The sequence below is a fragment of the Seriola lalandi genome, unplaced genomic scaffold, assembly GCF_002814215.2.
Source record: "Seriola lalandi dorsalis isolate HSWRI2012SDOR001 ecotype SW California unplaced genomic scaffold, Sedor1 jcf7180002054947, whole genome shotgun sequence".
Lineage (NCBI taxonomy): Eukaryota > Metazoa > Chordata > Actinopteri > Carangiformes > Carangidae > Seriola > Seriola lalandi.
In genome coordinates this window covers 598,540-613,539 of record NW_019525498.1, presented here as the reverse complement: position 1 = coordinate 613,539, position 15,000 = coordinate 598,540, and the positions used below count along the sequence as shown (strand labels likewise).

At 45.6% G+C, this 15,000-nt stretch overlaps 1 protein-coding gene across 5 annotated transcripts in view; it reads left to right on the top strand.

Moving 5' to 3' along the window:
- Positions 1–15,000, top strand: part of col12a1b (collagen, type XII, alpha 1b) — a 112,281-nt gene that overhangs the window by 78,458 nt on the left and 18,823 nt on the right. For all 5 annotated transcript variants that reach the window (XM_023394319.2, XM_023394320.2, XM_023394318.2 and 2 more), the window contains 10 exons: positions 1,438–1,590; positions 2,277–2,351; positions 3,665–3,804; positions 4,943–5,066; positions 5,242–5,385; positions 5,642–5,806; positions 5,903–5,941; positions 6,078–6,216; positions 7,592–7,734; positions 9,925–10,034. In XM_023394319.2, coding sequence (XP_023250087.1) covers positions 1,438–1,590; positions 2,277–2,351; positions 3,665–3,804; positions 4,943–5,066; positions 5,242–5,385; positions 5,642–5,806; positions 5,903–5,941; positions 6,078–6,216; positions 7,592–7,734; positions 9,925–10,034 — 1,232 coding nt within the window. The remainder of the gene's footprint in view (positions 1–1,437; positions 1,591–2,276; positions 2,352–3,664; positions 3,805–4,942; positions 5,067–5,241; positions 5,386–5,641; positions 5,807–5,902; positions 5,942–6,077; positions 6,217–7,591; positions 7,735–9,924; positions 10,035–15,000) is intronic.

Sequence of the window (15,000 nt, the reverse complement as noted above, 5' to 3'; positions counted from 1 at the left end):
GAGACTCCCGGCAGATGTCTGAAGGCGTACCTCCAGATGAGGTCATTTCTGTGGCCGTGGATGCTACAGATCTTCTGCTTGATTTCAGGCGGACCCTTCACAGCGTTTAGCAGACTGTGTCTAGACTTTTTTTTTATTTTATTTTCCTCTCAGAGAGTGTTTATCTCCGAGCCTCCGTCTTGTGATTATTACTCGAAGCAGGATGCAAGTTTTGGCCAGGATTGAAAGCACCCGACCACCGAGTTTTAATTGTGTCTCTGTCTGCAAAGATTACATCCTTTTCAATTACTGCGGGGTCTTTGATTCCCATCTGGTTCGTATTCACACATGGACACGGGGTTCGCAGTTTAAGAGCAGGAAAACCCGGGAAGGGAGCATCAATATTTAAATATCTATATGGTAGTCATTAGCCTTCTCTGGCCGCGCCGACGGGTTGCCAGAACAAATATGGGTCTGCTAGCGTGAGACAGATGGCGGGTTAACCACTAGCAGAGGATCAGAAATCCTCCGCTTGAGAAAACCCGTCCCAGTGAGCGGCAGCAGACGATGCTCTCAAGTCAACAAATCAGTCAACTGTTTGTTCTCAAGTGGAAACGCAAACAGCAGTGGGAGACGGTGGTGAGATGAATGAGTGAAAAAACCGCGAGCTCGGGTCTCCACCGCTGATATTTCCTCCATATTTTTAAAAGCCATGGAAACACTGGTTAGACAAGAACTTGAGCTGCCAGTTTCTTTCTTTTTTTTTAAAGACAGAGTCCTCTCAAATCCAGCTGAGGTATTTCAGGGATTATATTTTGTCAACATCAATCCTGTACAAATCTGTGTGTATCTTCTCTCTTGATAAATGAGGGCCACTGTTCTGGAATAGATCGGACCAGGAGACGTGTATTTTCCCCGAACTATTCATATTAAGTGACTTCAGTCATAATTTGTTGATATTACAGAGCTCGGTCTAAAACTAATGCATCACCGGAGCTGCTGGATTCTGTCATCTGACAGAAGATATGATGGAATCCTTATTTAAAGTCTTTCACACTGAAAAGTAGCATCATCACCATCATCCTCACCCAAGGCAGCTGTCTTTGCAATAAACATGCTTTGTTTGTGCTCTCTAGAGCGCACAGTGTAAATAGGAAATCGTATTATGAATATATCACCGCTCAGCCACGCAGAGATGTAAACATTTCACTGTTGGGTCACTTGTTGGGTTCGCTCATCACGGAGATGTCGAAGTTGTTGGACTTTTAAGTGACGTAACCAAGTGTTTATTTTCCTCCATTAGCAACAAAACAGAAAATCCAGCAGCACGAAGACGATACGAGACGTTCAGTTGTCCCGTCGGGAGTTCTTCTCGGTTTAACTGCTGATTTCAAATAGAAGTTTATTCTGACAGAGGAGTTTTAATTCTGATAAAGATCTATATTTCTGCTCCTGTAGCCTCCAGTAAAGGACAACATGAGATCACCATCCCCGCCGGCCTGCCTCAGTACTGCTTTGACGGACTTTCTCCCGACGCTCTGTACACCGCCACCGTCTTCGTTCAGACCCCCAACCTGGAGGGACCAGGGGTCAGCGCCAAGGAGAGAACATGTGAGTGTCCAGTCTGTAACTTTTCTGACATTAGAGCTTCAGGTAGCGTGCAAACCTGACCGCAACAAAAACAACAATCCCAATCACAACTACAATTAAAACTTAACTAAGCCCACATTCTGTGAGTGATATTGTCTATTGATGTAAGACAAAGCCTCATATGTGCTACTTGAATATAATTGTGAAATAAATGAAAACGAAACCAGAAGAACAAAGAGATAGAACAAAGTCCTGGACTTATTTCAATCCTTGTCCCTTTTTGTTTTCATTTCATTATTACATTACATCACACACTTTTGTTTTGACTAATTGGATCATTAATGCAATCAACAGATCTGACATTCAATAAATGATGTCTTTGTGCAACACTGAAATACACTGCAAGATGTTTTCTTTCTGAAAACTTGTGTTGTTGAACATAAACCAGCAGCGAAGAGAGACGTTCACACTCCTCCACATCCTGTCAGCTCAGATTTACAAAAGAGGACATGACTGCAGTAACAAGCTGCATCTCTCCCAACACACCCAGACAAGATGTGGACCGCGGTGTCTCACATTCACAGCTCGCATCATCTCACAGGACCGGCTCCAAAACAATGACTTCATCCTCCAACATGTTTACTGTCGTTCTGAATTTATTACAAATATGTTAATGACGGTTTGTGTCTGTCTCGTGTTTCTCGCAGTGGTGAAGCCGACTCCGGTTCCAACGCTCCCGCCGACCCCGACACCTCCACCCACCATCCCCCCCGCGTGGGCAGGTAAGCATGTAGCGACACCATCCGGTTACGGTGAAATCAAAGTGCAGGTAGTGGGGTGATAGTGGCCACTCCGGGTACTGCAATCACGTGACCGTTTACCGAACACGTACATACAGACAGCCAATCAAATCATTTAATGTGGTTGTTCTGTCACATGTCAAATGACTTTGAGCGATGACCTGTGTTAACCTTGTGTCTGATGCTCCTCCATCCGTCCGCCTGTAGCTGCCGATGCTTCCAGGTCAAGGTGAAAAACTCACCTGTAAATGTTAGTCAGTCAGTTTAGAGGCAGAAGGTAATGATCCACCCCCAACACCACCACTTGGAGGTGAAGGGGGCGGGAAGATGTTTTTTTCTTCTTCTCTGTAATCAAAAACATGAACACAAACAGAACAAGGATCTCTGACCTCATAAAGGGAGGAAAGAAATGTGATGAACTTAGATGAATTCTCCCATCTGTCCATATTTCACAGGGGCAATTCAACGCAGATGCAAATTTGCTCGTTTAACTTGAATGGAAGTTAATGAAAGTTAATGGAGGCATGCACGTGAACTTCGCATGTTTAAACTTCATAATGCCGCGCGGGCCAATGTTTGGAAAACACGGATCATCCCAGGACTGGATGGGTCGAGTCTTTTCATTCAAGCCGAGCGCGCGGGGGTTTGGAAGCTCCTCGGTGCGGCACTTTTGGCCCAGGTGACGGTTTGAACGCAGACTCCCTTTCTGGATCCGGCTCGTGCCAGCGATGAATTAATATCCGCCACATGTGCGCGCCGGGGCCCCGTGGGGCGCGTGACAGGGAAACGCGCCCGTTACGAACCGCCAAATTTAGGTGTTGAAAAATGAAGAGAGGCCGGTCCAAAGGGTCTGTTTGTGTTGATGGGCACCGTGTAAAAGTTGTTTATAAAAAAAAAAAAGGAAGAAAGGCAGAAGGAAGATTTCAAAGTGTGCCGCGTCACATAAGGCAAAGATTATTTTACCCAGTTCGTCTTCGTCTGAGAGGAACCCATTAACAAGAGCTGACTCGCAACCCTTCTGGTAACCAAATGTTCCTCCTTTTGTTTTGCCAGTTTTCTTTTTTTTATCGGTGAAACCCATAATTACTATACAGTACATGGCCCCATCACGTCATTTTTCTCAATCGTTTTGTTTTGTTTGACTTTCTTTTCTTTTTTTTTTTAATGCGCTGCGCCTCGCAAACAATCATTATCCCGTGTGATGATGCCATTTTCTCTGCTGGTGTTTGCGACGCTCCCCCGAGGTCTGGCCGCTGGACTTTAAAGCTCCTTATTGACTTGTTTTCTTGCCTCAGTTTGCAAAGGTGCCAAAGCAGATGTGGTGTTCCTCATCGACGGCTCCTGGAGTATCGGAGAGGAGAGCTTCAACAAAGTCGTTAACTTCGTCTTCGGCATGATCGGCGCCTTTGATGTCATCGGACCGTCCGGGATGCAGGTTTGGATCAAACATGACACGGAGATACGGATATGTGCAGGGGAGGACGGAAGCTTTGTCCTTCCCAATATATATATATATATATATAAAAAATACTAAGATTCAGTCAAATGTGATCAATAACATCGGACAAGACAAAACAAGAACAACAACACGTAAAAGAAGGAGAATAATGGAGCTTAGAATAAAAACAGAAGAAAGAAAGAGGAATGTCAGTGAGAAGTTTTTTTCACTTGAAGTCTTAAAGTAGAGGACTTGTAAAGCAGTGGTGCTCAAAGTGGGGTCTGGGGACCCTCAGGAGCCCACGAGGGGAATAAATCCAGTCCATCTGTAAGTAAAACAACCACAGAATGGATGATGCTCATAGGTTTCAAACACTGTATTTAAAGATTTAAAAGCAAAAATCTTATCAGATGGGGTCAATGGTCTAATTTGTGTCAGTTTATGGGTTTGATTATTGATTAAAAAAACAATTACAGTCATCAGGGACCCTCTGAAGCAAGAACCTGAACTTAACATGTATAAAAACGTCTAAAGGAAGTATCATGTGAAGGTTGGATTGATTAGTAGCACCCAAAACGATTTGACAATACTTAATATATGGATCGATTAAACTGTAATATACTGTAATACAAAGTTAAACCACAATCAGTGGATCAGTGGAGAAACTTTCTTCAGTATTCACACACTCCATACACATGCTACATTATATATTCATATATATTAAGTCTTTAGTAGTATATTTTTATATTTTAATCTAGTCTCATGTTGTAATGATATTCAAGTCGCAGAGTTAAGCATCTGTTTTTCTGGAAAGTAAATCCCTGATGATCTTTTAGCCTGAAGGTTTTGTAACATCACTTCCAGAAGTTTTGAGCAGTTTTTCCAGAATCCACAAAGACTCTTCTCTCCATCTGGATAAGAAAATATTCTGTTCTCTGCAGAATAAAAAGGACTTTAAAGCCATTTCCAGAGATTCAAAAACCAAATGTGTGCCGTGAAACTAATTTATTGTCAGGTTTATTTATGTGTATTAATGTCTTTTGTCTTTTCAAATCCAGGATCTTAGAAGTTGTTGTGTTCTGGGGAAAAACTGTGATCTTGTGCTCTAAAACTAAACTCCACTTCTTGCTAACAGGTGTCGTTCGTGCAGTACAGCGATGACGCAAAGACAGAGTTCAGGCTGAACGCGTACCAAGACAAAGGTGTCGCCATGTCTGCACTTCATCACATTCGCTACAGAGGAGGAAACACCAAGACAGGTTCGATCACACGTCACATGATCCCACAAGGACACATCGCCCCGTTGTTCCAGTATCTTGTCAGTTATTTGTGCTCGTGTGTGAAATGTCTGCAACAAAACCAGCTTCTCTTAGGATTGCGAAATGTTCCAAAGTTCCAGGTCCAACAGTTTCCTGTCTCTTCTCTGCTGAGCAGGAGTGGCTCTGAAACACACCTACGACAAGGCCTTCTCAATGGAAAATGGAATGAGAAGAAACGTCCCCAAGGTTGTCGTGGCGATCACAGACGGACGCTCTCAGGACGAGGTGAAGAAGAACGCCGCCAAGCTTCAGCACGCAGGTAACGGGACGATCCGCGTTTCATGGGCGACTCAGTTTCACCAGCTTCTTTAGGACTGGTTGAGCTGTAGCGTGTGTTTTCATCCATGAGTGGTTCCCATGACAACTGACGTTGAATGAACAGTTTAAGAGAAGAGAGCAATGTGAATTTCTTTGCAGATATAGACCAGTTCTGGAAAAGAGACTGAAGAGATATGTTTTTAGCTGATCCTGATCCTGATCCTGATCCTGACTGTATGTGCATGTCCTGTCCTCAGGTTACAGCGTTTTTTCCATCGGTGTTGCCGACGTGGATTTCGTGGAGCTGCAGTCGATCGGCAGCAAACCCAGCGAGAGGCACGTCTTCGTCGTGGACGACTTTGATGCTTTCGACACCATCAAAGAAAACCTGATCACCTTCATCTGTGAAACCGCAACATCATGTGAGTTTGAACAAATTCTGCTGCGACAAAACAGAAACAGTTTCAGCTCTTGTTGATTAGTTTGTTGTGAAACGTCTCTTCTGTGTTGTTCCGCAGCCTGTCCTTTGATTTTCCTGAACGGATTCACTTCACCTGGTAAGAACCCACAAATGACTAATTACTAATCCGACGTGTCATTCCTCCATCTGTGATTGTGCAATAGGAGGTTTGATTGCTTCCATGTGACGAGTGTCTCATTTAAAGACAAAGCTCCTGATGCGTTGTGTTCCAGGCTTCAGGATGCTCGAGGCGTTCAACCTGACAGAGAAGACCTACAGTTACGTCAAAGGCGTCTCCATGGAGCCGGGCTCCTTCAACAGCTACACAGCGTACAGACTCCACAAGAACGCCTTCCTCTCTCAGCCCACAACGTGAGTGTCACGTCAAATAGCTTGGTAGTTTCTGTTCTGGTTCTCACAAGTTTCTTTATTCTCCTTTTGTACAAACTCAAACCTGTTCTGAGATGACTGAGTAAAACAACACATTTTGTTATTATTCAACAACTACAGCTCCCATGATTCTTTGTGAGTAGAGGAGCTGTTGCTAGTTAAATGCTAACAGGAGGAAACAAAATGCTTAGATTTTACTGCGCAGTAGATTAAGTACGTTGGTTGTGTCGTACTGGTGGAGAAGTGTCCAGCTTGAAAACAGGGAGGGAATTAAGGTTGTACATAAGCTAATGACTCATCAATGGACATTAAGCTAAGCTAACAGATAAGTTTAAGTAACATAATAAGGGTAGTGTGCATTAGTTAGCTAAATGAAAAGTTAACGTCTAAAGCAGAGAAACTTATTCTAAAGTTTTCTGTCTTTTGTGCAACTTCTTCGCTCATAACAAGAGACCGTTTGAATAATGCAGCTATTGTTGCACTAATTGTTTTTTCTACCATTTTCTTGTCGGTAACAAGAATCATAAATTCTCTCAACTTACACACACACACAGCTGAGCGCAACCGGCTCTTTCTCCTGGAGCCTCCCGGTGACAGTGCAGATTTGTTGTCATTGCTAATGTTTTTAACACTTCCAAGTTTGTCCGTGTCAGTAACGTGAAGCGTCCTGCACAGCTGTGTTCACACTGTCTGAGCTCATTCTCTGCACAAACTGGGTCAGTGGATTTACGACGCTCTGTGAGGTCAGACGGAGCTGCAGGTCACGACAGAACGCAGCCCGCCTCTGAAACAGCTCCTCGGTCCACGCTGAAGCTGTTTCACACAACAAGGCCCCCGTCAGGCCACCGAGTGCAAACCCGACCGCAAACTAGACTGTGAACACTGGCCACCGCCCAACACAGGCGTCCCATATCCAGAATATCACATGCAACACCAAAGTGGCGGAAAACAGCTTGAGTTCTGACTGTTTACCAAGTTTGACTTTCCAAAATGTGTAGTGACATCAGAGGGACAAATGGGAAACATCCTGCTCTAATACAATAACTGAGACGGGGGCGGAACAGGGTTTTCACAAAATCCTTTTTACCAAGTAGAAGTGGCAGAAATACAATGTACAAACACTTGGTCACAAATGAAGATAAAGGAGGTGGTGTACCACAGCTGTGTGTGACGTTCGAATCACACCTCTTCATTTTGTGTTTGATTAAAACTGCTTACGCTGGTCGTGCAGTTTTTATTGGTTGTCGTTATATATATATAATATATAGGTGGAAATAAGTGATATTATATATATATATAAACCCTCTCAATATTTACAGTAAATCCAAAATGTCTTCTCTTTCTGTCTCATGAACAGAGAGATCCACCCTGACGGCCTTCCCCACGCCTACACCATCATCCTCATGTTCCGCCTCCTCCCCGACTCGCCCACCGAGGCCTTCGACATCTGGCAGGTGTCGAGCAAGGACCACAAGCCAGAGACCGGACTCACTATCGACCGTAAATATCATCCTCTATTCTCGTCCTCTGATGTGTGCATGGTGAGAAATGTGTGCAGCAGCTGTGCCTCGTTGTGTCGTATCTGATCCTGAAACAAGCTGAGTGGGGTGTAATGAGCCGGCTGTGCCCTCCAGCTGCTCCGGTCTCGGTTGATAACCGAGACGACTCCCCTCCTCCTTGAGAAGCTCGTGTCATCGGCCGAGCTCAGCTGGCTCCACTAAAGCCGCGGTTTCAGTCTGTCAGCGGGCTTCAGCAGGAATCCTCCAGTGACCATCACTTGTTGGATGGCACTGAGGTTCAGATCCTCCACAGAGAGAAACTCTACATTATTAAAGGAATTGTTCAGCCTTTGTGGGGAATACGGGAGTTAACTCTTCGTCCTCAAATATCAAACTTTAGCTTTTAAAGCTGAGAACAGGAGCTGGTTTATACAGGGGTATGCAAAAGTTTGTGCGTCCCTCAGCAAATTTATGTTGTTGATTTTAGAAGTGAAAATATGTAAATATAACTCTGAGGCAAACAGACATTACAGATGTTTTATCAGCAGTAACTGTGGCATGCAGAAACATTTTGTCCTTGTAAAACACACAAATTCAGTAACTCGTTAGGACTCGTAAAGCAGGTCAAGAATTGTCGTTAAGAATCGACTGAGGATCTGAAAATGAAGCTGACTGATGCCTGCAGAGCAGGGAAGGCTGCAACTGTCTGAGATGTGGTTAAGAAATGGTAGTTCAGGGGAACCGTGGAAGTCTGGACAAAGATCTGGAAGACAGAGAGAACTTCCAGACGGAGTCGACCCCCAGGTGACTGCTGAGGAGCAACAGGAGAGGTTTTTAGCGGAGGAGTGGTGGGGCAGCGTTGATGCACAAACAGAGTCTGTGTGGGAGCGTCACAGATGGAAACCTTACCTGTGACCTCATCACAAAAGCCAAACGTCAAAGCAACATCTGGATCAGCCAGAGTTGTTTTGGAAACAAGCGCTGCGGACAGATGAAGTTACAATTGAGCTCTTTGTTCGCGATCATCAAAGTTTTGTCTGGAGGAAGAAAAAAAAAGCACATGATGAAAATAAAACCGCGCCAAGCGTTCAGCACGGGGGTGGAAATCTTCAGCTTCGGGGTCGTGTGGCAGCCAGTGGCTCCAGAAGCTCCGGGAAGAACGCACTCTCACTAAATATCAGCAGGTTATGGACGACGATCCAGTTCAGATCAATGTCGCCGTAGTAACGGTTTTCCAAATATCCATACATTTTGCATTGTGACAAATGGTCTGCACAGTCACGTTTGAAATCATCATCTGGATGTTTAGTGCATTGAACCGTGTCCCACCGTTATGTAACTCTTCACACATGTAAAACAAAAACACATTTTGTTAGTTTAGGGCAGAAGATCAGTTTACTAATCATACAGTGAGGGGAGCCGTTCAGCCTGTGGAAACAGTTGCGTAACGTCTCTGTTTTCTGTAAGTCCGGTGCTTTGAGAAAACAGCCCAGAGTCTTGGGGTTAGACATATTTGCATTATGGGAATTGTAGGATCCAGAGAGTGTTTGAGGAGCTTGACCCTGAGGGAACAGAGGTCAGGATATATGTTGAGCTCTCCTGCTTCGATTTGGACCTTATCTCTCTGAATCTGTCTCCAACCAGTCTCCGGGTCATCTAATAAGGCCCCTGTCTTTAAACAGGGAGGATCCTGTGTAGACTGGTCCGGTTTGTAAATATGGTTCATTCAAACCGGCCTTCAAGACGGGTTCCTAAAAATGACCAAAAACAGTGTGCTCTGCTGTTCTAACTATAAGTTTTGTTGTATATATATATATATATGTATATAAATCTAAATACCTGCTCACAAAGTTAGAATATATTAATTTGAACTGCTTGACAGGCAGCAGAGAGTCAGTGCGTCTGATTTCATTTCCTCGGTAGAGAAGGTTTGATGTTTTCAATTGGCAAAAAAAAACTGAAATTAACTTTTAAAAAAGGTGTTTAATATGTTCAGCCTTATTTTCAGGAACTGATTATCACCACAGGTTTCTAGTGAAGGAGGCAGAAACATTCACAGCTGAAGGAAATGAGTCACACACAGAAAGAAAATCCAGCTCCAGTTATCTCCTCTCCAGTAAACGTGTTTGTGTTGCCTGATCAGTTCACTCCTACAAATGAACTCACGTAACATATTTCTGTCTCCGCTCAGCCTCCAGCCAGACCGTGTCCTTCTACAACAAAGACGAGCGCGGCGAGATCCAGAGGGTGACGTTCGACAGCGCTCAAGTGAAGAGGATGTTCCACGGGAGCTTCCACAAGGTAAATGCACAAGTCCGTCGGACAGACACCTGTCTCTTCATCGTGGCTGGAGAACATGACGACCCTGCGCCGCCGTCATGTTCTGTGCAGAGACGGCGGTCAGACGAAACACTTCAGGGCTGCGGAAGAGGAGCAGCAGTGTGTAGTCCATATGTGTGTTCTGGGTTTGAAGCATATTTGAATCGAACAGAACTGAAAGTCGAATACGTCTGTGATGGTTGAGTTATAGAACATTTTTTTAGTCGTAGGTGCGACTGAGGCGTGACACACCAATCGACTCGCTCCGCTTTGTTCTCGCCGGACGACCCCCAGATCACACAGACGCTGTGGATACCTGAGATTCCAAATGTGTTGTGTGTTACAGAGCAAGGCGGCTCACACGCAACTACAGACGTGTTCCTGAAGAGTTATGTCAGCTCAGACGAGCAGATGGTCCTCTGCAGGTTGTAAAACGCAGAGCATGTGATGCTCAAGTGCTGCGAACTGGAGCTGCGTTTTACTCACGAAGCTCTTCAGGTGTGTAGTTGAGTTGAGGGTTCAAACCCTCCTCTGGACTGATGGAGGTGTCCGTCTGTGTCTTCTGGATGTTGTAAAATGCTCAACAGACAGTCTGACTCCAGTGGAGCTTTTGGGTTTTAGTATCCAGGCAGAGACGGAGCGACGGAAATTAAAGCTGATGATTTTGTGGCTCTGCTTTCGTGCTTTTTTCCTGTTTTTCACTTGGAATTCGAACATTTATGACCTGACATCCGTGTTAAAAGACTCTTCAAACCCCTTTTGAAAGTCAAACACGGTGCTGTATATGTAAGCAACCATTGTTCTTACATTTAAGACTCCAGATTGAACTGAAACAAACCTCTGAAAAAGCCCACAGGGTTGTTTGACGCACTAATCCGGCTTTTGAAGCCATTTCCTCCTCAAACACCATAAAACAGAAAATAGATTTTTAGTCCTTTTCAGACACTTCACTTATTTACTTTTTTTTACCACCTCAAAGACAGTGAGCAACAAGAACCGTTTATATCAGCGAGGGAAGGCGAAACGACAGAAGGTCCTAAAGTATTTGAAGAATCTGGAAACTCTTTTATTTATCTGAAAGTACAACAATGGATCATAATCTGTGACGTGAATCAATCATCACTGCAACGGTGAAAGCAGCAGATCCATTAGATTTTGACCTTTAATTGAGCAGGATGATCACCTGACACTTAACTCTCTCTAGAGTTAGGTCATAAAGTTACAACACTGTCCGACAGAACGCCAACGTTAGAGACCGACCAGCGACGGTGATGAGAGACATCCTGCGGGGAAGCTGTGTCTTTATACGGACAGTTTCCAGTCGGAGGAAATGTGTAATAAAGTGCGGCCGGGCTCAGAGCACTGGCGCTGATAGCGACAGTTATGAACAAGACGTACCGCTGAGGGGGAAGCGGCGTGGACGCTCTGCGACGATATCACAAACTTTCACAAGGATCCCTCGGCTCGTCTGAGAGGGGGAGAACGTTAGAAATGCGCTGCAGTCCCTGCTGGGACGCCTGCCTGGAAAATACTGGGTCACTGCTATTGCTATTAAACAATTACATCAGAGCAGCTGAGGAGCGCCAGCAGGGAGGTGGGACCGCACTCCCATCTCTCTCTGCAGCCCCCCCCCCCCCCCCCCCCCTCTCGGCTCAGGAGCAGACGCTGGTCCTGCCTCCGTTGCCTCTGGTAGCCGACCACAGGGGAATTCTTGTGGTTTTACCTCCCAGCATGCCTCTGTGCGCTGCGTCTGCTGCAGGGTGAGATGTTAGTGTCAGCAGGGACGTCTCACGGAGCAATTTGTAATAATAGTAGAGACTGTCAAAGATTTAGATTTACCTGCTGTACTTCGGTGACAGCTGCCCTCTGATGATGCGGCTCCTCTGGACAGTTTCAGCCATAATTTATTTTTGACGTCTCCCCCCCAAAATGTCTTTTTGCTCTGCAATTTCTCTCTCCCCTCCGGCAGAAAAATGGAGACGGTTTAGGAATTTAAACGATGAGTTTTTGAGTAAATCTTGAAGATCGTTTTTAAACAAAAGACACAACAGCGACTCCTTGTAAAACCCCGAACGGGATTAAAAGACTTTTTCAGAAGGAATTTTTGGAAGAAGTCTCGGACATGTTGGTTTCAGATGTGATGAAATTATCAGGAGCATCAGAGGGATAGAGAAAGTGATGCAGACTTGTTGCCTGAGAGTGAAATTCTTCCTCCCCCTGCCTCCCTCCACAGAAAGGTCAGAGGTCAGATGTGGCCATAAACCCTGGTAGCTGGATTTCAGTGTCTTGCTCCAGGCTGCTGCTGCACGGTGGACAGACTGTGTGTTTGTCACGGAGGTTAAAACCTTTGAGGCCTTTCACTCTGGTCTTCTGTTTTTCTGTCGTAGGGATAAAGTGAGGGAATAATTTTGTCCACTTTAAAGATTTAAAGGATTTAAAGAGCTGGCGAACCTTCACAGCTCACCGAGACGTTCTGAACTCGCTGTCGCAGCTTTGCAGAAAAAGAAAACAAACCATGATTTAGAAAGTCAGCTCAAACCCGACTGCAGCCTCCCTGTAAATTGATGTTTGGGTCTGTGACTGAGCCAGAGGCACGGAGATGTCAGGGTCCGCCGCCACATCACCACGTCTGACTTCACTAATCCCCTCTCCCCCCTCTCGCAGCACTTTACCAACCAGCTCACTCAGCACTGGCTGCGCCTCTGAACCCCCCCCTGATGTGTTTAACAGCAGAGATCAGTCAAACAGTCAGATCTGTTGTGGATACCTGAAGAGCTTCTGAGCGTCTCTGCGGTCTCGACCGGACTAAACAAGGAGCGGAGATCCTCCCTGTGCAGGATGCGAGCTTTTCCTTAACTATCAACCGTTTGCCAAACGATGTGCGTCAGCCGCAGAGGAATAGATTAACAAGTCTGCCAGTGACTGTAACTTCAGATCAGACTCAGAGCTGAAAAACAAAGACGGAAAGTGAAGATGCTCTGACTAATGGGAACTGTCTGGAGACGTTAGTATCAGAGAGGGAGGAGAGCAGTGTGGAGGTGGAAGGCAGCTCTTTACACTGTGTGAGTGATGACTGACATTTTGCTCGGTTTCAAACTGAGATGTCGACATCAGCCCGGCGTCCTCTTCGCCCGCTGGGTGATAAATGGAAGCTGTCACTGACCGCAGTCACATAAAGCTGTCCATCAGTTATATTCTCCGTCAGATCGGAAACGAACATGAGGCTTTATGCTTTACACTTACTAATCTGCTAAAAAAAACAACTTCATGTTGGTGCTGTGGTGAAGACGCGTGGCAGCAGGACGGCCTGAGTCAAAATAAACTACAGTGTGTGTTGATGGTGATGAAGCAACATGTCGCCCAGTGCAGCTCAAGATGTGTTTTTAAGAGTGTCTGGAAACAGAGGAGCTCCACAGCTCAGGCTCTGATTCACTCTGGTTTTGGTCTTTTTATGGGATTTGTGAAGGAATGAAGGATGTTCAATATTACCAGGCTTCTCCTTTTAAATAATGTGTTGTATTCACCTTCTGTCAAACTGCAAGTTCCTCCCATAAATACTTGATGTGAGATCTCTGACGATCGATCCAGGGTGAAGCTCTAAAGCTTGAGGAATGAATTCAGCCCTGCTTTTATTTTGGTAAATCTGATGGTCAGTAATAGCTTATATTATCCACGAGAGAGAGAGAGAGAGAGAGAGAGAGAGAGAGAGAGAGAGAGACAGAGAGAGAGACAGACAGAGAGGGAGAGAGAGAGACAGAGAGAGAGACAGAGAGGAGAGAGAGAGAGAGAGAGAGAGAGAGAGGGAGAGAGAGAGAGAGAGGAGAGAGAGGGAGAGAGAGAGACAGAGAGAGAGGGAGAGAGACAGAGAGAGAGACAGAGAGAGAGGTAGAGAGAGAGGTAGAGAGAGAGAGAGATCCACATGAGACTAATACATCAGTGTGTGTTTTACAGGAACAGTGTATCAGAGTTTCCTCTCGGTCTCGGAGGATTTTCCAGCCTGAGGTCTGAGTGAAACGCTTTTGGCATGAACCCGATCACATTTAAATATTGGCAGCGTCAGTCCGACCATATCAGTGTTGTTACTGGCTTTTTAAAATCCATATCCTGTGAGCTGCAGCGTCCACAGATCAGCGTGTCCTGCTGAAGTGTGGCGAGCGACACCCTGAAGTTTAGACAGTAACCTGTTGCCTTCACGAGAGCCGCAGAGCATCAGATAAAGTGTAAATGGAAACAGCTTCCCTCCCTGGATGTCTCCGTGTCTCTGCGGTCTGTTAAACATGCCTCTGCGTTTCCGCAGACGCTGACTGACCACGAGCAGCGAGCCGCGGCCGCCGCAGCTGCCAGCGGTTGCTCCGCGGCTTTTTAACAAAGCCGCGTTCTCCCTCCTTACAGTTGGACTCGCTCCGACCGGCCGCCGCCTCAGAGCGGCCGGCTTCGAGGAGAAGTTGTAGTAAAGTCAGCGCTCATGGCTTACCACAAAATGACATCATGAGGAGATGTGGCGAGGGAGATCTGAGCGAGGAGAAATGCATTGTGGTGTTGCAGAGATGATTCCGCTGCTGCCTCGGTTGTTTCACAGTCAAGAGTGGAATCGGTGTCATGCCATCCGCCGAGATGGAGGGAATGAATTTCGGCTTCCAGACTCCTTTTGTTTCCCAGCTGCAGCAGTGATTGTTGGAGGAGAGGGAGAACTCTCTGAGTGGAGGCCGAGCCGTGTAGATACCGATCAGGGTTGTTCAACATCTCCTGACTGGAAGTGTTTACATAAAGCCGCTGATACTGATTCACATTCTTCAGCTCAGGATTTCTGCTGATATCAGGTTCCGATCTGAAACCGGTGCTGTCTTCATCCAGATGTGAGATCAGTGAACCTCATTCTGTGGAACTGGGGGATCTTTTTTAGTAAAGGCAGATCAGGGATCCCAGTGGAACTACAGACAGAGTCAGT